This window comes from Leuciscus leuciscus (genome assembly GCF_965113295.1).
Source record: "Leuciscus leuciscus genome assembly, chromosome: 19".
NCBI classification, from domain to species: domain Eukaryota; kingdom Metazoa; phylum Chordata; class Actinopteri; order Cypriniformes; family Leuciscidae; genus Leuciscus; species Leuciscus leuciscus.
In genome coordinates, this window is record NC_138743.1 from 26,496,697 (window position 1) to 26,524,676 (window position 27,980).

General features: G+C 37.6%; 2 protein-coding genes across 2 annotated transcripts in view; one reads left to right on the forward strand and one right to left on the reverse strand.

Moving 5' to 3' along the window:
• Positions 1-11,214: 11,214 nt before the first annotated feature.
• Positions 11,215-16,540, reverse strand: xrcc3 (X-ray repair complementing defective repair in Chinese hamster cells 3). Its single transcript, XM_082146894.1, has 7 exons — positions 16,178-16,540; positions 15,962-16,099; positions 15,675-15,887; positions 13,582-13,736; positions 13,293-13,505; positions 13,112-13,158; positions 11,215-12,048 (listed from the first exon to the last, which is right to left on the reverse strand). Exons 1-7 carry the CDS (start codon positions 16,230-16,232, stop codon positions 11,817-11,819), a joined length of 1,053 nt encoding a protein of 350 aa, XP_082003020.1. The 5' UTR covers positions 16,233-16,540; the 3' UTR covers positions 11,215-11,816.
• Positions 16,541-16,797: 257 nt separating this feature from the next.
• Positions 16,798-27,980, forward strand: part of brf1b (BRF1 general transcription factor IIIB subunit b) — a 65,892-nt gene continuing 54,709 nt past the window's right edge. The window contains exons 1-4 of the mRNA XM_082146946.1: positions 16,798-17,024; positions 17,608-17,808; positions 22,590-22,670; positions 25,601-25,774. Coding sequence (XP_082003072.1) covers positions 17,628-17,808; positions 22,590-22,670; positions 25,601-25,774 — 436 coding nt within the window. The 5' untranslated portion in view covers positions 16,798-17,024; positions 17,608-17,627. The remainder of the gene's footprint in view (positions 17,025-17,607; positions 17,809-22,589; positions 22,671-25,600; positions 25,775-27,980) is intronic.

Consider the following 27,980-nt stretch of genomic DNA (forward strand, 5'->3'; position numbering starts at 1 on the left):
TGAGTTAGGCATTCCAGATCTGAAAACTCCCTTATATGGTCCTCCAGTGAATGGTCCTTATGCTTCAGGTCTAAGGCACGCCTTCCAGTGTACGGTCCCAGAGAGGATTTCGAGATAATTGCCTCTGGTCTTCCGATCTTCAGCTCCACGTAGTAAAGAGTGCCGCTGGATCTGTCGACCGGTCGGCTCCGCCTTGGCTCCTCCCTCCCTCAGCTTCACCTGTGACCATCGTCCTTACGGCTCCACCGGGCTCCCTGGTCCCTGTCCCTCCAGCTTCGCCTTGGTCAGATGTCACCCTTCCTGCACTACAGACTTATGGGCCTTCAGCTACGCTTCGCCTCTTCACCCCTTCGGCTCCACCATCTCTCTGGCTCCACTTGGTCCTCAGTCCCACCGGCTCCGCCTCAGTCCTCTGGCTCCACCTCGGATGCTCGTCACTGCGGCATCGCCTTGGTCTCCTAAGACGTCTGTGTCTTTTGTCTCATATGCTCGTTGTCTGGGCCCTGGGCTCCACTTCCATTGGCCTCGTTTCCGTCAGTCATCCCCCTGGTGTTGTCACTATGAATTATTAATGTTAAATTTATAATCAGCAAAGTATAGCAGTGTAATAATAATGATAATTATAATAATACTGTATAGAAACGAAGCAAAAAGAAGTGCAAAACCTAATTTTATTATTCAGTTTATTACTTACCAATTTAATAATTATTTATACCGCTCAAAGATGTTTTTCAATGGTTATACAGTATACTGTATCTGAGAATATACGTTTGTATTATGCTAAGTATCTTATTGCAGTGCTTTCCTGAACCCTTGAGGCAAGACAGTGAGTCAGACCCAGTTGCATAATATCAGAGGTCAAATATCCCCCTATCAATGCTTCACTCAAACATGTTTACACAGACTCACTCATGATAAAAATACTCATACCTCAACATCCGCTTTGTTCCTTCAGTTCCCTTCCCTTTGTACTCTCCTCGTCTATCTTGCCTAAATGTCTCTGACGTTTCTTAATCCCAGTGCAGTGTGGTAAAAAATAAACTACTTATTGTATTAACGCTTTAATGCAATTCTGGGAAACTGTAGTGTATGACTCTATCTTTGCCTTAAAACTATTAACTTTCTCAATCAATTGTGTGTTCTTGTGGGTCAGTCTAATGATTTTAGATCAGTGAAGTGGAATAAATGCCTTTCTCTTTTTAAGCTATATTGTAGATGATTAGAGTCAGTGCATTGCTGCAAAACCAGTGCATGTGGTATAAAACTGTTCAGAAAGGTGAAGTCCATTCTATCCATGAGAATATGTTCCTGATTTGATATCCAGACTGTCTGCTTCACTCCCTCCTGTGGCTCTCACTCCAGACACAAAGGATTTGTCTCACTTTTTCGAACAGCTTTTTGATACCCCTGCACACGCATGAATAAACTGATGTGAGCTGAAGAACCGATTCTGAGCCTGCAAGTGTGTGAAAACTGTAAATGACTTTGCCTTTTTAGCCCAAGCCTTTATTTTAATTGCTTAAAATACTCCTAGTGAATATTGATCAATAAGTAGATGTTTTTTTTTAATTCAGCAATCAAATTTATCTTCATTGCAACTACTGCTAAAACCTACACACTCTTCAAACACCCTCATTCGGCCCCTGCTAAATGGGCCGTGACAATGACTGGTACTCTATCATCACTACCCGGATAGGTATTGATTAGACCCAGGATGACTGACTAGTGACTGGTTACTTTGTCTGGTTCATCTGTCTGGCCTAATTAACACAATAAAATGGAAAAATACATATTTTAGAGGGCTTTTAGCACAGAACCTATATCGTTCAAAAGTTTGGGGTCGGTAAAACATTTTTGAAATAGAAGTTTATGTTTTTGAAAGAAGTCTGTGTTAATAATTGTTTTCTATTTGAATATATATTCAAATAGAATATTTGATTTCAGCATTATTACCCCAGTCTTCAGTGTAACATGATCCTTCAGAAATCTGTCTAATATGATGATTTGCTGCTCAAGGAATGTTTATAATTATTATCAATGGTAAAAACAGTTGTGCTGCTTACTATTATTGTGTAAAACGGGATACATATTTTTTATGAATAGAACGTTTAAAAAAACATCATTTATTTGAAATAGATTTTTTTTGTAACAATGCTAAAGTCTTTACTGTCTATGAAACTGTATTTCGTTTTATTTATTTGTTTAATTATTACAGTAAAAAAATATTTTGCCTTTGTTATTCTAATAGTTCAGCTAAAACCATAAATTATGTTGCAAATCCTAAATGACAAGTACCTTATTTACCAAAAACTATGTTTACTCCCATTTGGTGCTCGAAAAGTGGGTAACACTTTACAATAAGGTCTCATTTGTTAGCATTAGTTAATATATTAACTAACATGAACTGACAATGAGCAATACATTTGTTACAGTATTTATTCATCTTTAATGTTAGTTTATAAAACATACAGTTGTTCATTGTTTGCTCATGTTAGTTCACAGTGCATTAACTAATGTTAACAAATACAACATTTGATTTTAATAGTAAACATTTTAAATTAACATTAATAAATGCTGTAGAAGTTTTGTTCATTCTTATTTTGTGTTAACTAAAGTAGTTAACTAATGTTATCTAATGAAACCTTATTGTATAGTGTTACCAGGAAATGGTTATTTTCGAGCCTGAGCCTGACATTAATTTAGCCCTTACTAGAAAATGCTGCTAGGAGGGAATTGTTGCCTGGTGGTTTATTCCTGACTAATGGTCATCTTTGTGTCATTCTCTCTCACATACTGTAACAGACTGCAGTGATGTGCCTGTTTGTAATTGTGTGTAATTAGGATTATGAGAGAGACTTACTATGAGAGAAACACTCACTCTCAATGGGAGTGTAATTATGGGGAGGATTTCTTACAGGCATGGCCAATGCTTGTAAACATCCGCTTGATGGTCAGATCTACTTAGAGTCATTGCAGTTAGTTTGGCTGCATGTCGATTCTATTCAGGGAGTTAAGACGAGCTCTTACGCAGAAGTATGAGCTTTCTATCAATGTCTGATTGTGGAGACTATAGGTTAGGAAGATTTGTTTTATTGCTGAATTATATAATCAAACAGTTTTTTTTGTTTGTTTTTTTACGAAAAAGAAGGTTAAGCAGAATGTCCTCATTGAATGGAAAAGAGCAGCTTGGACATTCTGCTAAATAGCCCCTTTTGTGTTCCACATAAGAAAGAAAGGTTTTCAAATGACATGTGAGCGAGTAAATGATATCAGAATTATAATTTTTACTATAACAGGAGCTTATCCTCCAGGTGTAACCTTCACCACACATAATAATATACATAAGACTCAGACATCACAGATGGTCTCTGATGTGTTTGCAGATTTTTGTGCTCTGTCCCCGGGTCATTTAGAACAGAAGGTATTATTCAAAGTAGAGGGAACAGAAGAAGGACAAAATGGGTAAGAATAGAAAACAGAGGAGAAATTACATAACAATGTAGTGGATACTCCAAGGTTACCACGGGTCAAATTAATATAAAGCATGATGTCAGGCTCAACAGGGAACAATCAATCAGTCTACACGAACAGGGACAGTCCAATAAAGTTCAAACATAAAGGATGCTGACCATTTAATTTGGAGCCCTGGAGTCTTTTTAGCTCATGCAGTACATCAGTCATCATGTTGTAGTTTATGGCACCCCAGTGATTGTCTTTCGTTAATGATATGACCTTTGTGACCCTGAAATCACCAGAGACACTGTAGTTATGTATGATAATTAAATACCGCAACCATACTGTTTATTTTCAACATTATCCTCTTTTAATATGAATGTTAAAGTAAAAGTACATGTCGTGAGATGCGTTCAGTGGTGCATTTCTCTAGAGGGCAACCCAATTGTAATGTCAGGGTTTCTGACATCCTTCACTCCTAATGCCATTTTGATATGTGACTAATAAAAATGCAAAATCGGTACATTTCAGAGGCTTACATAATAACACTATTGGGAACAGGCAGGAGGGAGTCAGTCAGTCTAGGACAATGCTGGCGTTGCTAAAAACAGAAACTGATCTGAAATGTTCTTTCACCTTATGCTTTATGCTTTAATTATCTTATACAATAGTCCTGGTTCCACAAATGTTGCTCTCACAAGAGATAGAGAAGGAGCAATGATCAAGTAGGCCTATAATTAAAAAATACTTTATTTTCTGTTTTGTTCCTGTTTTGCCTGCCAGTTACTAGTCAGTTTCCTTAGTTGTTAAATAGTTCCACACACCTGTTTCTGTTCACTTTGATTACTCCTTTTCAGCATTTAAGCCCTCAGTTACCTTGTCCGGTATTGTCTGTTAAAAGGGATTGTGGTTACATTTTCTCCTCCAATCTCCTGAGTTTTCCGTTGTGGATTTAATAAAGACTATTTTTTTCTACGCATTTAGTTGTGCGCTTCTCTTTAACCAACCGTGACAGAACGCAAATGCGTATATCATTCATTCTGTTGAATTCAGACATTAAAAACATGCTCATCTTTGAGGTGGCAAACTGAAGTAAAGTATTTTGTGAATAATTGAATAAATCCGGACCAAAAACAAGAAGTTATTTACAGTAATTATATTTTCACAGTGTAAGAAATTCTGAAGCTCACCATCAGTTTTACTTGTTGTTCACACATGTCAAACCCCTCTCTACGTTTCTCACATTTACCTCCCACCGCTGCTGACTATTGTGTGTTTTCCAGCTTGGTTTCCTGTCACCATGGAGATGCCTCCTTGCCACAATGCCTCTGTCTCATTACGGATTCTTCCCAAAACGTTCTGGAAGTGATGTCTGGTCTTGCCTGACAATGACAGAGAACAAGACAGAGAGCAAATAAAAGGAAAGATCATTTAACTATTGCAATATTGTAATGCTGAACTCGGTATTAGCAAATTCCGTTATTTCTCCAACGTGCACAAGTTGTTGACAGTATATTAAACATGATTGTTTGTTCGTTTCTCTTTTATTTTTAATGAAATTCTTTGCTTCCATGACAAAGTGTGACCTAGTTCAGTGAAGGGGGTTTCAGAGTGCAAACCTCCTGTCTACAAAATCTGCATAACGGGTCAACCCAGCCTACTTTTCTGAATAAAACTACTGTGTATCTCAAACTGTTTCATCTGCCACTGCACAATACCCTCAGTCAGGACTTCACATGCCTGCTCCCTGTGGCATTGCCATGTCTGCTGATCTGCAGGGTTCATTTAGTTATTTTCTTTCCAATGCAATATGAATAAAGAAAGCAACAGAACAGTTCGATATTAATGCAGACTTCTTTTAGTCAAGTTGAATCTGGTCTGGATTGATACGTTATAATGGCTTGTTTGTCAAGTCCTGCTATATCTGTTTTTCAGACACAGATATAGACAGTAGTAAATGGCTCGGTTTACTTGTGTTTGCTCTTTACGGCTCTTTAAAGCCTCTAATTTTACGAGTAACAAAATAAAAAAGCTTGTAAAACAGTGATAGTTCGTCTCATTTGAAACTCACTGCTCCCCCTGTGGTGGGGTTGTGCTACTGCATCACTACAGATGACGTCATATTCTCCATCCTTCCCTCTCTGTGTTTGTTTACATTTGCTTCCTATTACAATGTATAAAAATACTGATATATAGAACTTTGTTTCCCTCTTAAGCCAGTTATTATCAGTTTTCTGGTTCTGTTAATCGATTTTGTCGACAAGTTGACTTAAGGTAGTACGTAGACTACGCACAATCATTAGGCTACATGAAACATTTGTATATTTTGACAACAATGATGTGATATAAAAGATGGTGGGATGTTTCTGGGGTTAAGACTCTTGGAGAAAGAGTCTGCAGTGCAGCTGAGGGCCAATGGCGCAGGACTAATCCTGGTCGTCTTAGCAACCGACCAGCTGCTGCCTGTTTCCTGCCACAAAAGCCATCAGACTCATTTTTCTTTTTGACTTTTGTACTAATCGATGTCTTTTCATATTCACCACATATATATTTGTGCCCTCATTCTTGCACATATGTGGTTTTGGAGTGCAGCTGTGACTCATTTGATGGGAGTTGGGACGTGATTAGATTCTGCAATAAGAAAAGGCCTTAGTCAAATTATCCCAAACCTGCCAGAAAAGCTGTTTCTGAGTAAAGCGAGTATGCATCTGATTTAACAAATGAGGACAAAAATTTATTGTAATGAATGTTATGTATTCCTCAACTTGTTTTACCTGTTGTCTAATATCTGTCATTCTAAAGGCATACTGTCTAGTTTTGGACTGAGCTGCAGACACTGCAATGAGCTGTCGTATATATGTACTGTCTCTGAAGTGAGTGTTGTTGAATGTGAATCTAATATAAAGTGTTTTTTCATAAAAAATAAAATAAAATAAAATAAAACAGCTTTAAAAACACTGAAATGTGACCAAATCTCTTTCAACAATTATTTTTGTCGCTATGTTTGTCGTCTTGCACATGAGCCCAATGTGGGTTTTGGATGTGCATAACTATTAATTAATATTTTTTATTTTTTAATTCCAGGGGGCAATTTTTTTGATAGATAGATAGATAGATAGTGCAGTACAATAAAATACTCTGCAATAAAATAAAAATAGAATAATGCATAAAACACCAACACATAATTATAACATGTACAGGTTTGTCTACACTGTTAAATGTCGCTGTAGATTTAGCAGCACAGTACTGTAATAACCTACAGGACAATACTGCATTTCTATATTACAGTAAAGTACCGTAATTTGCATTGTATTGTGGGTAATTTTGTTTGAGCGGGAACATTTTACAGTCAATTTTAGTGTTGCTGTAACCTAGCTGTAGCCTGGCTGTAATATGCCTGGCAATAATACAGGGTTGCTGTAAACAGAGAGCGCGCGCGCCGCCCCACTGACGTCAGAGCACAACTGCAGGCAGACGCAGATCACTCGCTGGATGGATGGATGGATCTCTGCGGATATCTGGACATTTGGTAAGTTAATTTTGAATTGTATAATAAGGTTTTAGGATTTTACACTATAGTGTACAAATAACAGTGGAAGTTTAGCCAGCGACGGTTGCAAAAACACCGTTAGTTAGATCTGCTCTTTCACCCCGTTGCTTGTCCCGACATTTTCAAATCTAACTCGAGATTTGAACATTGAATTAACATTACCTTACGGTTTATTTCGACCAAAACAGACTTGGTGATTGTTGGAACGGTGGAAGGACAAATCGAGGTGGTTAACTAACGTTAAATGTGTTATACGATGGTCTGCGAGATAAAATTACTGCATTTGACATGTTACTTTTGGAGGATCTTATGATAACAAACATGTCTAACGTTAACTGTTATCTGTAGGGATCCTTTCCATAACATCCGAGCCCGTCAGTGGTAAAAACAAGCACTTATAGACATAACGTTATTTTGCTCAAACTGCTATTTGTCCGTTTCTCAGATGGCGAACTTTATGATTTTACGAACTTTTATGATAAATACTGGACCAAATTTAATAAGTCGTTTAGACACAAAAACACGTGAAAACAAGGGTTAAAAATACTGCACTTTCCTTTGCAACGCAAAATGGGTGATTTGGGCTTAGAGAGATTGGCTATTGGAACCAGTTTAGCCTTTTATTTCATTTCTATTTAGGCGGGAGACCCAGTTCTGTAGCATTGTGATTTGTAATGACAAATAATGATTATTATAATAATAAAAAATATGAATAAAGGTGTAAATTGTTCAAAAAAAACTGAGTTAATAATGATCTATTAGGCAACAAAGACAAGTAAAATGCATGCCAAAAAAGCTAGTTAGAATATTTAAAGAGGTCAAGTGAAGCTTATTTTTATTTTATTAACCTAGATGTATTGTAAGCAGATGAATGAAATATATGTCCTCAACAAGAAACATAACAGTTAACTGAATAATATGTATTTTGATTTCTTACAGCTCTACAGTGTGGGACAATTTTATTTGCAGCCTGGGAAGGAGTTTTCTGTAAGTATTAGCCATGTTAATACAATGTTTTAAACTTAAAGTTTTAAAATCTAAAGGTTACATTTTTGTTTTTTTAATTGGCTGTTTTCTTTTTATTTAATTTTTGTTATTTCTACAGAATTTTCTTTTACAATTTCTCTCTTACACTGTCTGCTCATCTTTATTGGTGCTGTGGATAACAGGTTTTGTCATACGTGTTTTTGTGTGTCATGTCTTTTTCAGTTTTGGTCACCGCCAGGTTCCAGTACCACCTCAAAGTCCCAGCCAAATTTAAAAGTATGTCCAGCTACAGCCGCAAGTCATGCAGTTTCTCAACCTCTCACACCGACTTTTTGGAACTTCAGCTTATTCACCGTATCCCCCAGAGTTAGATAAGTGAAGTCCATACATACCCTTTTCATCTCCGTGTGTGCCGTAACACTGTCTGACGCACCCACTGCTAGCCTAGCTTAGCACAAAGACTGGAGGTAAACGGCTCCAGCTAGCATACTGCTCCCAATAAGTGACAAAATAACCCAACATTTTCCTATTTACATGTTATGATTTGTATAGTCACAGCGTGTACAAATAACAAGGTCACATGAGACACAGCCATCTTCTAACCGTATACATACTGGGAACTATATTCTCAGAAGGCGAAGCACTACTACATGGGCAGAGTGATTAGCGCTACACTCTGAGCGAACTCTTCTCCTCACCACCGAGCTTCTCAGGCGCTGCGAGCAAATCACTCCGCAGAAGTAGCAGTGCTTCTCTTTCTGAGAATATAGTTCCCAGTATGTGTACGGTTAGAAGATGGCCGTGTCTCATGTGACCTTATTTGTACACGCTGTGACTATACAAATCATAACATGTAAATAGGAAAATGTTGGGTTATTCTGTCTCTTATTGGGAGCAGTATGCCAGCTGGAGCCGTTTACCTCCAGTCTTTGTGCTAACTAGGCTAGCGGTGGGTGCGTCAGACAGAGTTACGGCACACACGGAGATGAGAAGGGTATGTATGGACTAACTCTGGGGGATACGGGGAATAAGCTGAAGTTCCAAAAAGTCTGCGTGTTCCTTTAACTATCCCTTTAAAAGCTGTTTACCTGTAAAGTGCTGGTGTACTGGACATGCAATGTTCCTAAATGAAATGTTTTTTTCACAAATACACAGTGTAACTGATTAATAAAAAAAAATTTTGACAATAACATTGTTTGGATTGATTGATTTGCAGTTATTCTGAAGTTGCATTATAATATTATTACCTGTAAATTGATATACTGTAATAACTACATATTATATAAATATAATATTATCATTATTAGTAATTAGAAAATTATAATATTTAGCAATAATGTATCAATATAGATATTACAGTACAATACTGTATAATTAATTACAGCAGAAGCAGAAACATTACAAAAATACAGTAAAAATACAGTAAAGTACTGTTTTGTAGTTTACAGTACTGATCTTCTGTACTGTAAAGTAAATTACAGTACAGTTACTGTAAATCAAAATACAGTAACTTGCTGGCAACCTTGCTGCCAGTACTGTACTGTAAAAATACAAGAAAATCGTTAACAGTGTATACTTGTGAGCACCAAATGTCCTCACTTATATAGTGAAATAGTATGATACTGTGAGGGCATTTAAAAAGGATTATAATTTGACCAAAACATGTTTTTATTTTTAATCTAGTGTTTTTCTATGTTGGGTATAGGTTATAATGGTAGCGGTTGGGTTAGACCATAGAAAATATCATTAACCTTGTATAAAATTCAATAAAGTCTATGCAATGTCCTCACTAACATAGTGCAACGTGTGTGTGTGTGTGTGTGTGTGTGTGGTGTGTGTGAATATGTCACAGTGTGTAACCTCATAGGTATGCATTGTGTTTTTGCAGCTGTATTTCTATCTTCCTTAGCCTAATATAATATTCAGCAAATATTTCCACATTATTACACATGCTCCACATTCCTCCTCAGGTATCAACACAAGAATCCATTTTTCTCTTCCTCTACTTCTCTTTCCCAAGATGGCCGTATATGCATGTTTATATGAGAGAGAGAGAGAGAGAGAGAGAGAGAGAGAGAGAGAGAGAGAGAGAGAGAGAGAGAGAGAGAGAGAGAGAGAGAGAGAGAGAGAGAGAGAGCCTTGCAACCTGCAGTCACTGCATCCGTCTCTCTTTTGCCCTGGCTGAGACAAGTAGACGTGGGATGCATACTAACAACCTGCCTGATGACACACCAGAATCCGGCCGCTTGAAGTGCGCAAGCTGAAGTGTGAGCAGCCCTCGGTCATTTTGCAGACGGTGGCAGATGTGGGCGGCTGTGCGTGTGTTCTGAAAGCCCGTCAGTGTGTGTGTGTGTGTGTGTGTGTGTGTGTGTGTGTGTGTGTGTCCCGTTAGGACTGGCGGAGTTACATAACGAGGTTTTCATCAGCGCAGCAGTAAACAGCTGAGTGGAAGGAGGAAAATGTGTCTGTGTTTTGTAGCATAGGGATGGAGGGGGTTGATTTGACGTTGCAGTGCGATGGATGGAGAGGTTCTCGTCTTCCTGAGGGTGGGGGTGGTCAAACAATCTGGGACAGACAGCCCATGTGATTGTCGCCATGGTGACAGGACGGGCTCAAACGCAAGTGTGGTTGCTCACAGCATTGGTTGCAAAAATGAGTGCGTTTGTTTGTGTGCACTAACACTCGGGTTTCCGATGTTGATAAAGGGACTCGCTCATTGCGTGTGTGTGTGAGTATGTGTTAAGTAGCTTGGAAGGATTATAGGCCTATCCAAAAACTCCTTTCTGTGTAGCTGGACTTTAATCACTGCCAGGCATTTTTGCACTTTTGTTTGCAGAGACATCTTGAAATGTGCAACTCAAGACTCTGCTAACCAGCTAAACATCGACCCTTGTCTTGAGTCAATCTCTGACATTAAAACAAGATTTTTAAAATGTGTACAGGTTTGTCTATACTTGTGAGAACCAAATGTCCTCACTTATATAGTGAAATATTATACATATTACAGCAATCAGATAAATAAAATAATGCATGTTTATTGCATGTCTCACGCCTTTAGATCATCTATTATGGCAATCCCATTTGCAAGATGTGGCATGTAGTTTTGTTGGATCTCAGCCCCCTCTGCTGGTCAGAACTCACTGAGTCACAGGTGAATTAGAACAGGTCCCAAACATAGAACAAATGCTGGTAGAATGATAAAAACAAAACAGGGGATCGGAAAATGGGCACCACTGTTTTTAACTTTATTTGTATTTATTTATTTGACAAATCTGTACTTTTACTATCACAATTATTGTATATTTGATGTTGTTGCCTTTCTGTTTGAAATGGTATAGTCTCAAGACTGGTAATATAAACATGGTTAATGCTATTTTGAGTGTTGTAGATCAGAAGATTGATCAAGACAGTTCTATAGCAAATTGAGTTTGCTTTGTTTTCTGAAATAGTAGAAATAAAACAGCTTGTTCTCTTCAAGGGCGGCTGTGAGGCAGTGATTAGCCTTTATTCAACTTGCTTATTGCTGCATTGGAACTCTTTTTGTATGAAAACTGTAACAACATACAGGTATACATAAGGAAAACATATATTCAGTGTCTCAAGGGCATAATAATAAAAAAAATGTAAAAGTATTATAAAATAAGGTTATTTTACAAAATGATTTGCACATAATACCTGTGAGAATTTTATATTAATAATAATGTGTATTAATTTCAAATGGTAAAAAATTTGCCATTCCTAACAAAATGTGCTTTAAAAACATTTGTGTCCATTAGCAGCTGTTAACTGTCATATTGATGTGAATATAGTCTCCTCCATCTGCAGATCATTCATCATGAAGAGCGTCATCGGGGATCCCTCTCACTCCTTCCTCCCAAACCCCACACAGGCAGCTCGCTCGAGGGAGGTGTGGGGCGAAGACCACTTCTAATTTACGCGGAGCACAACTTCGGCTGTCTGATTTGACTTGTCCTGCCAATCTAGTGAGCATGAGTCTCACCATCACTTGGTTGGCCCAAGCGATGCCCAATGCAGGAAGCACCTTACTGCCCACCAGCCTGTGTACGTTAAGATATAGAAGACTTATTAGAGAGCTTCAAAAGCTCAAAGTATGATATGTCCAGTTTTGTAATTACTAGGGATGTGAGGGACTAGTCAAATACTGTTGCTAGTCGACATTGGAAATACTAGTTAATATTTTTTTGCACATTTAGCCAATGTTTTGCTTTATATTTTTACAAAGGCTATGTTCAAATTACTGTCACGTTAATGTCACATTTTAAATTGTACATAATTTTATTGTATATCTGGAGCGGAAAACAAAATCATTTAATTTTTACCTTTCTTGATCACACGATCGCAACAGGCTTAGATAAATGTCCACACATGGATTTTGACTTGAAGAAAACAGAAAAGCTTTGTATAGGCTATGTCAAATAGCCATATAACAATAAGGCTTGTTATACTATGGTACCAGTTATTAGGGGAAAATAGCCTACTGATATGACATTTTATGCCGGTTTAAAGGGGAACCATTATGAATGAAAATAACTTTACAACAACAGATCCTATGTCAATATCCTAACGCATAGAATACCTTTAAATCGTGCAGTTGTTGGTACACTTTAGGCTTTTCTTGTGATTTTGCCTCCTGGCATGTGTGTACATGCAGTGGTAATGAACAATACCTTGCTTGATGTATGCTGAATTGTGTTGGCTACATTTTATTTGAGGGATTCTGATTTTAATAGGCTACACTGCCTAATGATTCAGGTGATTTGAATAAATATGTCTATATTGGTTAATGTTGATTAAGTGAAGGCTTGCTTATGTTTAATGAAAACAATGATCATAATGCAAAGCAAGCACATCGCATATATTTTTTAGCGGCATTTAGTATGGGATATGACTTTTGGGGTATGGGATATGACTCATAGATTAAGTAGGCTAATTCAAATAAATCTCATATACAAATTTTTGATTGTCCTCTCTGAGTTTAAACGTTAATGAAATTAGTCATGGCGCACATTCCTAGTAATTACATTAAGTCTCCTGAAATGAGCTGGAGCTGTTATATTTTGGCCCTTTTGCTGCTGCCAAAACTGACACGAACACACTCACCCATAGTCACACCTTCCAGGATTTGGGCCGTCCATAACATCTGTAACCTGGAACGGATAAATATCATACAGTGAGAACTATTTATGTGTTATTCAAATGCGAATGATAAGGTCTATAGCGTTTACAGCACATATTGTATAATATCTCTGATTAAGTGTTATAAATCAGATGGCGGTCTGACCTGGTTGACGCAGACTACAGGTGCACCGTACGCATGACTCAGGCGGTGGAGTGTACTGGAAAAAGCCAGCAGGTGACGTGACCTCTGTACAGCTTCATCAGCCTGGAACTCACTGCGAAACAGGGCAGCCACGGAGTCCACCACCACCAGTCTGACCAGACCTCGCTTCAGCAGCACAGGCACACGCTGAGACACGCACGCCTGCAGAGCCTCCTGCTCACATATGTACAAGCATTCATACCTTTCTAATGGTTATTAACTTGTTAAGAGGAGTTTTTGCCAGTCTCACCAGGTCAGCTGCATGCTCGATGTAGACGCTGTCAGTTAAACGCCGGCTGTGGATCAGAGCTGGAGGCAGATCTGGTCTGAGCCGGGACTGCTGGGTAATGAGCTGCAGCAGTCGTTTGATGGGGAAAGAGTCCTCAGTGCAAATATAAACAGCTCCTGTTAAATGACCATATCAAATGTGATTTAAAACAGCATTTCACCAGAGATTTGTCAAAACAATTACTTTCTTCTTCTACCCCAGTAATCTCACGTTGCCACTAGAGTTTCAGACGGTATATCTCGTGCTCAGATTTGACAAGATACTGAAATAAGTGTCTATTTGAGGCATTTATGATAGTTGTAATGAAAATAGTCTTAAAGGGATAGTTCACTTCTGTCATCATTTACTCACCCTCAAGTTGTTTCAAACCTGTATGAATTTCTTTCTTCTGCTGAACACAAAGGAAGATATTTTGAAGAATGTCAGTAACCAAACAGTTAACTGGAACTAGGCATGTGCCGGTATCACATTTTCATGCTGCGATTAATTGAGTGATCTTTCATCACGGTATACGGTATTATCACGATATTTTAATTGCACATGAGAAACAAATGGATTGGGGGGGGGGGAGGATGCAAAAAATAAAATAAAACTTGCATCACAAGGTGTAATTGTGATTGTCAAAACATTTGGTAAATAAACTGAATTTTATTAAGTTTAGTGACAACATGTTACAATGATTACATGGTACAATGACTGGTAGGCTACTGTTTGTATTGCTTAACACAAATTTAACGATTTCAATTCAATACTTGGGATTTGATTTAAATCTTGATTCAATATTGACTTATTTTGGATAAATATTAGGAAGGCTACAGTAGATAGCCCACATGTTATTTTTTTCTCATGAAAAAAAAAATATCTCACATAATGCTATGTAACCATATAGAGCCCTATCAGCTGGTATTATTAAAGGTTACAAATAACTAATTAAATCAAATATAATGTGGTTTTCATTATAATAACAATTATGTAATGACACACGTAAAAAATATAATAAATATGTAAAAAATTGCAGTGCACATATTCAGCAAAATACTCCTCTTTATCTATATGTTTTAGTCATCTAACATGCTGCTGGTCATTAAATGGTTTAAATGTAACGTTCTGTGACACAATTGTTCTCCTGTTTCATATCAAAAGTAACCTGCTCTGTCTTGTTTGACGGTCTTCGTGTCCTCTTTGCTCCGCGATTTTTCTCTGCGTGAGAAAACGGATGTGTGGCGTGAGCGTGTGAAGAGTCTCGCGCTGAATGCGTCGAGTTGGCAGCTCTGCTTTTAGAAGCGGGATGGATCCGGATAGATCGGCGGCGGCCATAGACTGTAGGCGGTGGCGTTCCTCCTTCCACATGCTGCTTCTCCATGTGAGGACTGTTTACATTAGACTAGAAGTGCGCACCGGCCGCATGCTTATACACGTGGCGATTGTTTACATCAGAGTGCGCACGTGTTTCGCGCAGCATACGCAGTGTTTGTTTAAGCGGTTGATGGAAAATAAGCTATAATGCGCGTTCTAAAAATCTAAATTCGGATCTATTATTTTTCACGGTATTTTGAAGTGCCCGCGATAACAATATCGTGCATATTCATTACCGCGATTTATCGCATTACCGAATACCGGCACATGTCTAACTGGAACCATTGACTTCCATAGTATTTTTTTTTTTTCCTACTATGGAAGTCAATGGTTCCAGTTAGCTGGTTGGTTACTGACATTCTTCAAAATATCTTCCTTTGTGTTCAGCAGAAGAAAGACATTCATACAGGTTTGAAACAACTTGAGGGTGAGTAAAGGATGACAGAATGTTCATTTTAAAGTGAACTATCCCTTTAAGCAGTGGTTCTCAATCATAGGGCTGGGGCTCACTAGGAGAAAAATAAAGATATTCTTTATTTTATTGATTTTGTTTTCTATCATGGAAGAACCAGCATTTCCAGTCTTGGAAAACCTGGATATATGAGGGCATTTTAACTATAGTATTGGACATTAGAATTTATTAAATATTTATTTTATTGGGTAGAAATTGAGTAAAAAAAGAGGCTTCATGTCTTTACCTGAGTTCAGCCCTCCGTTTTCTTCTGGATACTGGACAGACAAGCAAAGCTGCAAACACAACTGAGTTTTCCCAGCAGCACTCTCTCCTGCCAGCTCTGTTATTCCTCGTAACGGGAGACCACCGCGCATCAGACCGTCCAGAACGGGGCAGGCAAAAGACAGCCTGTGTCCGGGCTCCAAAACAGGACATTCTCCCCGGATCAGCTGCAGAGCTGAGAATACATTCAAATAAGAGCTTTGCTTCAAAAATAGCTGATTCTCATTTGCAGTAATAGTGGAAGGTCACCTGTGACCGGGCTGGTCTTGCGCACAGCGGCTGCTACTGCACAGTGAAGGCGCAGAACATCAGTCTTGGACAAGCGTGTCAGTCTCTGCAGATCTGGACCAGACACACAGAGGATCTCCTTCGCTGATCTGAAATGGGCTAAACAATAAAACAACATTAAACAAGAAGCGAATTCAACTTTAGACTGAATGTATTCGAGCGGGATTTCTCGCCAACCTCTTTTAACAGCAGCAATAATCCTTGGATTTAGCTCAAATTGTTCCCACTCCATCACATCCCGCGAATCTCCATTTAAACGGTGTAACGTTAATAAAATAACGTTTTAAATATTATTTTAACCCACTAAACCTCTCAGCTCACATTTTGAACAGCGCACTATTTACTTCCTGGTCAACATGTCATAAATTCTGTCAAAATCAAAGTCTTTAATCCAATCGATGGCCGATTTTATTATTTAAATCTGTCGGTGTTTATAGTTCAAGGACAGACGAACGACTACAAATATAACGAATAATACTTAATTTTAGCAAGTCAATAAGAGAAAGAGTGCAATAAAGTATTGTCTAAATAACTCAGCCCCTTCATATTATCGCGCTTTAAGACCGGGGTCCGCCACTGGCCCAGTGCACATCAAAATGGGGGTGTTTTGAGTGTAAACATTTAACTGAGTTGATTATCTGGGATTGTAATAAATATACATTTATGATTAATATTTCCATAAAAGATGTATTATGTCATAAAGGGCTCATATTAGTGAAATTAACTCATCAAAATATCTAAACAAAGAACTGTTGTATAGTGGCCACCCCTCTATATTAAATTTTTAAAACAGCCCATAATGTCGTATCCAGTTAGGTAGAAAAAGCCTTGGTTGAAAGTCTCAGCTGTAATGGTGTTATTAGATAAATGAAATATTTATACATAACTTCTAGACATGTTGCTCAATGAAATGCATTGTTTGCCGATTAAATAGTTGATGTGAAAAGCTAACAATAAATAAGACTAGAGGATACCGGTTTAAACTGTTTGATCTTAAGTCAAGTATTTATACTTCCTTTGACTGGTGAGTGGTTTGCTATTGGAGGCTAACGTTAATAACATACGATTACTTATATATGTATGCGCGTCTGTATATTATGAAAGAAAAAATAAAGCGATACATTGAGCTGTGTGTATTATGTTTACGGTCGTATCATACAGATCTTGTGCAAAGCTAGCTTTTCATTTTGTAGCGTATGTTCACATATAAATCATATCAAAACATTAGCTTAGCAAGGTTTATATATACTAGAAATATACATTAGAGATAATACTAATTTGAAATGAATCCTAATATATAAGAAATGCTATGCGATAAACAATAGTGAAAATGGCTAAAGTGAGCATTGTGTGTCTTTCGCGCGCAGTCTGTCGAGTAGCAGAGCGGAATATCAGCTAGGTTTGCAAGCGGGCGACCCGTGTTCTAATCCCGGTCTGGACGCAGTTTGGCTACTATATCGTTTACGACATATTACATGTTATGAAACAATTTTATGAATTCTCTTATTATTATGCTGTCCGAATGATAATAAACTGACGATGCAGATGATGTGTGTGTTTGCCAAACGTTTGTTGTTCAGTAATGGTGTACTTCTTGTCTTCTTCAGGTCTGCATCTTCCTGCCAGTATGAGTCGTCAGTGTAAGAACTGTGGTGGAGCAGACATCGACACAGACCCAGCCCGGGGGAGTGCGGTCTGCACAGCCTGTGGTTCGGTTCTGGAGGATAATATCATCGTTTCTGAGGTTCAGTTTGTGGAAAACAGCGGAGGGGTGTCTTCAGCAGTTGGCCAGTTTGTATCTGCAGATGGTAAGAGTTGTTCAACTTCAATTGAGCCTGAACACAGGTTTGGGATGAGGGCAATCATCCACCTGTGCTTTGAGGGGCACCGGGCGCCAAGCCTGTTTTTTTTTTTTTTTTATGTTTTTACTTTATTAATGCTAAAAGCAACATACAGAGTGTAACATTTTTTAATAAAGGGGGGATTTAAAAGCAATGAATAATGCATAATGACAAGTTTTGAGAATTATATGTCACTAAAAATAGGAGAAGAGTTGTAAGCGGGTAATATTCTTAAAGGCAAATATTTAGTTTTTAGACAATTTAAATAATGTGAGTTATTGCTCGATTTCTTTCATACAAAAGAGAAAGAGAGGTCTAGAATTTCAGTATTTGGATTTGTGAATGTGGAAATTGGTAATCAACAGGACCCATTTTTCTTTTTAGATAAAATAATACTTTTTTTTTAGATTGACTATAATCAACAAAGCTTAGAACCATATCCTTCCAACATTCATTATAAATTTCATTCCTAATTGACTGATAGCGATCACAGTGCATTTAATTTGCAAAAGCAGTTCTGACATTCTTAGAGCAAATGATCTTCAGAAATGATGATTGACAGGACTGGACACCTACGTTACCCCCTCATTTAAATGGGCTTGACTTTTCATTTGCCTTATTAACCCATTAAAAAATAAATCTCATTGCACTTGCCCTGTGGCTCAACATGACAAGAAGCAAAGTTCACAATTTTGATTCACTATTTATTTAACAGTGAAATTATGTTTTTTACAGCTTCCATGGTCGTCCTAGTAAATAATGTGTGGTTTCAGCATTAGATTAACTACAAATTGTTAACATAAATTGTAAGTATCATAATGCATGTGGCTTAAATCTACTATGCATAATTCAGAAGTGGAAAGTTACCTCTTATTATTCCTTTATGAATGCTGGAACCGTAACGGCTTATTTTACCAGGGAAGAACAGTACCTCTCAATTTGTCATATAATGTAACCCATGTCTGTCTTTCCTGGTGGCTTTGTCCAAGAGCTGAGCATCCACACCCAGCTTAATGCTCTTGCTTACAAACCCGGAGGGGTCCTGCACCTGCGGGGTCATGACTTTAGGAGTTTTCCTGTGCAAAATCACTCCATCAAATGAGCTAGGGGCTGATAAAGATGCAAGACTGAGAGAAAAGTATGGCCCATGAAAGCCTGAACGTCTATACGACTGTTATTTACATTAAAGATATTGTATACGATGTACATTTTATAGTTCATCAACAATAGGTTCTATAATGTATCAGAAATTAAACATGCCCAATGAGTTACCTATCATACATGCTGCAGATGTGTCAAGCATCATTACCGCCCATTTACGCCTAGTGCATTAATCACTTCTATACAGCAATGCTGTCAATCTGAGGAAACAAGGTTAAAAAAATCCTGAGATATTATCATGGTAGAACCTGCACAATTAACATTAAAAGGGATAGTTCACAAAAACACACACACAAAAAGAAAATATATACATAAATGTATCCACCTTCTTTCGCAATGCTCAAGTAAGCTTTTTTATGTGAATGTGACTTGCAATTCATTTTCCGCTATAGGTAAATAACTGAAAGAATAACAAAGCGCAGGAAACGGTAAAACTATTTGCGCTACCAAACAGTGTGTTGATGATTACGTAAGTACAGTAAGTACCAGTTTGCAATATCAAGCAGTGTAAACGAGCCGTTTTGTACAGCTAAAAATAACCGGAAGCGAATAACACTAGAAGCCAGACACATTCAATTTACAAATGACCGCACCCACTCTTACGTAAAAAATAAGGTGGATAGATAGAAGAACATTGCGGTCAATGCAAATTTGGACCCTTTGATGTCCATTTCATACTATTCAGAACTTTGGGGACAAAGGTGAATGTAAAAAAAATTATAATGTCATAAGATAGTCATATTTCAAATAATTGTTGTTCTTTTGAACTTTCTATTAATCAAAGTATCCTTAAAAAATATTTCCAGAAAAATATTATGCAGCACAATACTGAAGTTCCACTAAAGAAAGTAAGTCATACAGGTTTGGAACAACAAGAGTATGTGTAAATAATGATATAATTTTCATATTGGGCCCGGTGAACTATCCCTTTAATTTTTTTATTTCACCTGCCTCTGTGACTGTTGAATGTGGCTGATTGTAGGCAGAGTGAAAGACCACCCTTTTTGGAGTGGAATCAACCGTGTATCCCATTCGCCTGGTGTCAGAGATAGACATCGCATCCAATTGCCTGATTCAGGAACATTATCTGCCACTCAGAGATGGCAGATCGCTGGGCCTACAAGTGGAGATACAGAGCTAACAATGAGAAATTCAAACACACATGCCATCAAAGCATCAGGATTTCTTACTAAAGAAAGAGGAGCCAGCCAGGCTTCTTTAGCAGTGCGGTTATCAGATGTGCAGGGTGTATCTCTCACTACCGTCACCTAGGTCAGAGAACACCAGATAATGTTGCATACAGCTGCATACCAGTGTTATTTTTGTATTATTTATGGCATTTATTAATATTTTGATAATGATAGCATTTATATTTAAAAATTATTGTCATTTTAGTTTAATTTGAGTAATTTTTTTTTTATTTTTTTTAACTTTTGTCATTTTTATTTAGTTTTTATATTTAGGTTTAATTTATATTTCAGTTTTATGACATTAATCTATATAATGAATAAAAAGTTATGAGAACATAAATTTTTACATTGATTTTAACTAAGTTAAACAAGACTCAACTAATTTATTTTAGTCAGTGTAATGCAATTTAAAACAACACTAAGGAATTTTTTTTTACCTTAAATAATGTTTCCAAAATCGTATCAGTGGTTCATCAAGTCGTAACAGGGTGAAAGGCACTTCTGGATTCGCTTTGCAGCCCTATATCTGCTATAACCACACTATGCAAGTTTACCAAACCGGGTCGCATTTCTGTAGTTCGAATGAGATATAAGAAAACTACAAATTTGACTTGCTTTACGTCAAGCGTTACAATAGTCATTATTTAGTTTTTCTTCGTTTCTGATGTCGCAATACATCATACTTTCATGAAATCATGCAACATACTCTACCTTGTCTGTGGACGTCGTTCATTCCAAAGCCGGTGCTAGATAAACAGCGAGCGTGCGTGCGACAGTAGGCTGCGGGTAATGGACAATTCCGCTTCCAACCTGTAGGGCGACCAAAGAGGAAAAGTTCCTCAGTGTTGCTTTAATTTGAAATGACTTTAATATCCAAGTTGATTGTACTTAATTTAAGGCTGCAACTTTTTTCTACTGTAGTTGGCATGTTTTTTTCATTCAACATTTATATTTTATTTAAATGAACGTGAACAATATTTAGTTAACAATAAAACCGCTGCATATCAGAAATGATTTACAGTATATTGCCTGACAAAATCCTACCAGTCTGTAGTTTTCTTCACTGAGGATCTCTTTCGCAGACCAGTCCTCCAGCAGCGTGCGGGTCTCTGAGAGAGAGAATTTATTCTCTTTCCTTGTATGGTCAGTCAAAACAACATTCAGCTTAAAAAGGAAGTTGTTGTCATTCTACAAGACATCGTACAACAGAAGCCAATATTATAAGAAATATAGCCATATGCAAGACTTCTAGATATGATAGTTCTAGAACTAACCAATAAATATTTCCTTTTTTTAATGGAAGTCTTGCCTGGTTTTGGGTGTGGCAGGAGAAACAGGAAGCCTTCAGAGACGCCCGGCCGTTCAAGTTGTAGCCACACATGGATGTATGATCCTCACTAATGATATGCTCTACATTTTCAACTTAAAAATATGCAGTGATATCAGGATTAAAACATATTCCCCTGGTTTCACAGACAAATCTTAAGCCTAGTCCCACACTAAAATGCATGTTTGAGCTGTTTTAACTGAAAGCAACTTGCACTGGCATATCTTAAAATATGTCCGTGCCATTGTTTTGTCTCAAGATGCAGACCAGTAATGTTTTTTTCTAAGGCATGTTTATAGAAGCTATTTAAATATCCTAATTGAACTAAGGCCTAATCCTGGTTTAATCTATGCCCTGTCTTTGAAACCAAGCCATTGTGTGATCATTTGTGGTATAGAGCCATGGCAGCGTATCTACAATGGCACCTGGAGAAATTAAAATTCATTACAACTTTGGATTCAACAAAATGCATTATTATATATGCTGAACTTTAGGTGTTCATCATTATAAACAGACCTTGTGGAAGCACAGTTGAAAGCAAAGGAAGAGAAGCGTGTGGAATATCATTAGTTCTGCATGTCAGTTTTGTGTTTTGATATGTAATAGTTTTCTATATTCACTGTAACATACCCAAAGCAGAAGCTAGAGACATATATAGTTGTGCAATATTTTACATAGAGGCAAAGTGAAATACTGTTGTGGTTCATTTGTATCATCCTGTCAGTCACTCTCCTGAGCTTCATTGTTTATCAGTATACTTGGTTATCTGTCTCAGGGGTGTCAATCAATCTCTTTTGGTTGCTAATAGGAACACTTGTGAAGTGCAGTAGACTTTGGCAACCAGTAGGTGTCACTGTAGTAACAATACAACGATAAAACTGTTATTCACACAAACAGCCACTGGAGTGTGCTATAGAGCTTTATTTAAAAGCTTAAATTGTCACCTGTATTAATAGGCTTGTATTTAAACACCTGTTTATATAGCCCACTGTAAGTCAAAACTATTCTTATTTACTGTATTTGTCTGAAACTTTAAACATAATACATTGTTTTTTTGTTTTTATTTTTAGGTACTTCCAAAACTCCGGTCCTGGGCAGTGGGTTCCACACAAGTCTGGGAAAAGAATCGCGAGCTCAGACGCTCCAGAACGGTAGGCCGGCGCACCTTTATATTAGTCAGCAGCAGCAGTGTGTTGGTGCAGTCAGTAAATAATCATGTTTTTAAAACATGTGCAGGCTTAAAGTAATATTTCACCCTAAATGAAAAGATCAGTCATTATTTACGCACACATGCCGTTCTAAACCCGTATGACTTTCTTTCTTCTGTACAGCACAAAAGGTGAATTTTTGAAGAATGTCCTGGACACTCTTTTCCACATAATGAAAGTGAATGAGAAAGGAGTGAAAAAAAGGAATGAAATAAAAATAGCCCATTGATATCTTGCATTATATTCCACATCTTTTGGAACAAAGCCAAATGACTGACTGTAATTAAAATTAAAATCAAATATGGCATTAGATGCATTACACAGAATTCTCGTTCGTTGATAAATATTCCTTCAATATTATGTTTCATTATTACACGGCTCTGTGGAATCCTTGATTCTGATTGGTCAATAGCGCCATCCAGCGGTAAGTTATTCCCAGATAACAACCGCTGAAAACAGATAACGAAGGCTCATCCGGGTTAATGAAGTCAGCAGTGCTATACGCCTGCTAGGAACGGTTTTCCTTCATGGAAGTTTGTGTTTGGTGAACTAATAAAATATTAAAACTCAGTCGAATCAATATTTTGTGTACAGTTATTTAATTATGCCATCCAGAATCGTGGACAAACGCAGCTGCTGCCATTTTGTGACTATTGTTTTGTACACTGTTGGATTATGAGATACAAACAGGTACGATTTTAAAACAGTTTAATCTAAAATCAATATATCTTATCCCCATAATTATTTATGTGGCGAAATGCTGTGTAATAAGTGGTATGAGTGACTGTACCGTTATACCGTATCTCTTAAATGTCCGTTTAGTTTGAACTTGCCGCTGCAACTGCTCTCACCGCGGAAGCTTTGCGTTTAAAGACCTAATAAAATATTTCAACTCAGATCAATATTTCGTGTCTAATTATTTACTTATGTGGCAAGTAGCCGTGTAATAAGCGGGATAATGTACATCTAGCCGTTTCTCTCAAAATAACCCCCTTCAGGCTGATCGGGGTTATTTTGAGAGAACCACCGGCTGGATGTAACATTATTCCTTACTTATCGCATCTAACGTTACATTCATTTCTGACCCAGTTACATCCCGACCACTAATTCAATTTACATCATTTGCATCTGCGCTTTTCTGAAAATCACACAAGACATAATTAACTGTTGATCCATTTCATAGAGCTCCCTGATAAATGTGTTTGGATTCCAGGTGTGTGTTGATTTAACAAATATAAGGCACGGCATTGTGTAAATATGTACTCGTGTGTGTGAATCAGAGGAACTGTGAGAACGATGTGTTTTGTGGCATTAAATTCACATATTGCTCCATTACAGCTGGCTGTACTGGTGCGTTTTCAGAGCTGAAAGCGATAACACAGTCTCAAAATACTTTGAGAATCAAGGTCACCAACTGTATAAACACATGATTCTTCATGACTCTTCAACTATTAATCACAGAAACATCTGATCATATTTTAAACACTTTTTAAATGATTGACACATAAAAGTGGATATGAATATGTCTGGCTGCTAGTTGTAGTTTATAGAAAAGATTCTGGTAAACTCATTTCCGACTGGCAAAAGTGTCCCTGTGGTCACAAACACAAGATTTCATTCATTAAATAAAGGTGTCTCATGTCCCTGCAGTGTTGCGGCAGTTATGCAATTCTGCTGTCATTTAGGGAGGTCACTGCAGACCTGGCTGCTAATCCAATGGCATGTGCAGCGTGAAAAATACTCTGGGATTAGACAGGTCTGGAGTGTGTGACGAAGGGTTGGCACACAGTGGTTCCAGAATAGAGGGATTACGCTCTTAAAAGCTTTCAGAGTTATATTTGGCCTTGGCATGCCAACACGACACTTGACACTGCAGCTTTTGGGCTCCACACAAAAAGTCCAACATCGACCTTAATATCTGTGGCTCTGTGATTATGTTAACTCTATACCGTAGGCTAAAGCAAGGGTTTTCATACTTTTTGATACCAAGGACCCCCAAATATGATGGGAAGGACCGCCTTCCTGAAGTATAAAGAAAGCTATATACATATACTGTATATATATATATATATATATATATATATATATGATTAAACATAATTTACAACTAGTATTTATAAAATAGAATAAAACTCTTTTTTCCCTGAAAGTTTCCTTGGACCCACTTGCAGCCCCCTAGGGGTCCATAGACTCCGGTCTGTGAATCCCTAGGCTAAAGAAAAAGTTTGATGTGTTTACTCTAAGCATTTGCTGAATTCATTAACACATATTGGACATTTAGAGGACAGATCGATAAAAGCATTTGTTTCTTATAAACATGTCTATGTGTGCAATTTCAAGCATAATTAATGACATGGACTTGTGAAACTCATCAACTCCATCTGAAGCAACCTAAATCATTCCCATTGTTTGGAATGTGGGAGACTTTCACTGTCTGTGTGAACAAGGTCTTTTGCTAAATGATGTATTAAGTAAACAGAACTCTGCCAGATAGACTATTGGACTGTGTTTTTAATGTGGATTTTAATATGCTAAACGCATCGAGGGCCGCCATGGGATTTCAGGGCAGACTGATTTATGTGTCCAATGACATGGCCTGTTTTGAGATCATCTGTGAAGGAGTAAATGTACGACTGTGAAAGAAGGGGAAAGAGGGACGTATTCTCACACGGGACGTAAAACAGCTGTCTTTCTGCCCATTTTCACTTCCAGGCTCCACTAAAAGCCTGTCTGGCTGTGCACCGTTCTCATGACATCAGTGCTACTGGAAAACCAAACACCTGCGTGTGAAGTCATGCCTCGGTGCGCAAGCGTGCGCGTATGCATGTGTGTATGTTTGCTCAATCTGATGCATATGTGTGTCCTGTCTCTAGGGAAACGGCAGATACACAACCTCGGCAGCCAGCTGCAGCTGAACCAGCACTGCCTGGATACGGCCTTTAATTTCTTCAAGATGGTTGTGAGCAAGCACTTGACACGAGGGCGAAAGATGACACACGTCATAGCCGCCTGCCTCTACCTGGTCTGCAGGACAGAGGGAACGCCACGTATCCTTCCCACAATGATCCCTAGGGTGTGAAACCCTAGTGAAACTCTTTGTAAATAGTAGTCCATCGAGAAAAGTGTGCACATTCAACCCAAATTCGGTAGGATTTAGCCAACTTAGAAAGAGTAAATGTTTTGACCTTTAAGGTCTTTAATAGGCAAAATTCCTGTAGCTCAAACTAGGGCTCCACAATATTGAAGAAAAATGCAATATGTGATAACTTGTAAAAAAAACAACAACAATATATATATATATATATATAAATCTCTCTCTCTCTCTCTCTCTCTCTCTATATATATATATATATATATATATATATATATATATATATATATATATATAACATGTTTACATTCTTTCTGGGAAAAGAAAGCATTACTACAACAAATCAATCCAGACAATAGGACAAATACAATAAAACAACGAAACAAATGAAATAAACAGTGCTTTAAGTTTTTCAGGTAGGCCTACATAAGGTCTAATTAACAGTAGCAATCAAGTAAAAAACAATACAGAAACTTAATCAAAAATTAAAAACTGCAGTCTTCAGATGAATTAAATATACATTGATTCATATTAAAACTACAAAAGTTATTCAGTCAAGAGCAGTGAGTGATTTTCTCTTTTTCTTTTGTTTGTTTGACAGACAGCAGCAGGTGTACTGTGTTAGGCTGCTGTCAATTTAAGACTTAATGGACGGATCCTATTGACTCGCATCTGATTTCTTTCCCAACTGTTTGTTCACTTAGCACAATATGTAACTTTTTTGCTTTAAAAACAGCAAAAATCACTATATCTATGTTATATATATTTTTTAGTTGTGTACTTACATTATCCCGACTGTTTCCAACAACTTTCAAACCAGGAGAAATTTGTAATTTAATTCGAGAAACGTCCCGTTTCTTTATTTCCGTTTTGTCGCCGTCAATGGCGTCATATCCGCGTTGTCCCTGGTTTCCGCTCGTACTGCCATGGCAACCAGAGCTATGAACCAGAGCCCTCTGATAGTAACCAAAGCGACTGACGGTAGTTCGCAATGTCTATTTGCACGCTGTTGTTGTTTCGTTCAAACATTATGGACCATGGCAAGCAGACTTTGGATACAAAAGGAGAACTAAAACGAGAATCAATATCAGCGCGGTGTTTTCGAGATGCCTAGAGCTCCCATAGACAGTATATAAACGAGAGCTCCACGTCCGAGTCTTCGACCGCTTCTACATGTACTTTATTAAACAGGTGAGCACATTTACATAAAACTAATCAATGTTATATAGCTCAACATGATGAAATGTTAGAATATGATCTGTATGTTATTCTAATGTTGATCTAGCTTACTGCTAGTCTCATACAGACAAACTAACACATACATTTCAACACATTCAAATGCAGTTTAGTGTGATAGTGTAATGTTAGACCAAGTGAAACAACGCTGCGTTACCTCACAAGTTTAATTTGTCTAATAAACTGACCTGTGACTGTGAGCAGTAATTCTGCACTCGCGTGTAACGTTAGTTCGGTAGAATGAAATGTCCATATTCCTTATATGATAGCTGATAGCTGTCTCTTAGCAATCCCGAACTGCTTCATATCACAGTCATGATAAAAGCATTGATGTATTCAGTCATCCATAAACATTATTAGATCCATAGATTAGATCGGTCGGCTTGACGTTGACGACAAAATCCATAATTCTTAGCAAATGTTGCGTCATCAAACTACGCCTTTGTTATTGTAAATAGGTTAGCGACCCCTAGTGGCGAAAAATTCCATACTGTACGTTTAAGACAATAACTGACTGTGTTTACATGTGTGTGTGTCAGACAGTGCGAGCACCACAATGAGTTGTTTTCCGCAGCTTATTGCGCTTAACTCTTTTTAACATCAAGCAGGTCACAGTCACGTGACCAATCTATTCTCTGTGTCAAACTAATTTAACTAATTTAATTAGAATATTAGTACTAGACTGTTAGGTTGGGCTTAGGTGTTATGATTCGGGTAAGTAGAATAAGTTGACGTAGTTGCGAAGTTACTTATAGTCAGCAGAATGTCTGTTGGGGAGCATCAAAATAAAGAGTTAGCACATTTTAAGCAGATAGTTTACTAATACTTTTAATGAGAGTTAGATGACATGTAGTTGCAAAGTTACTTAGAATGTCTAAAGTGGACAATCGTAATAAAGTGTTTCCTTCTATGCTTCATCAGAAGTT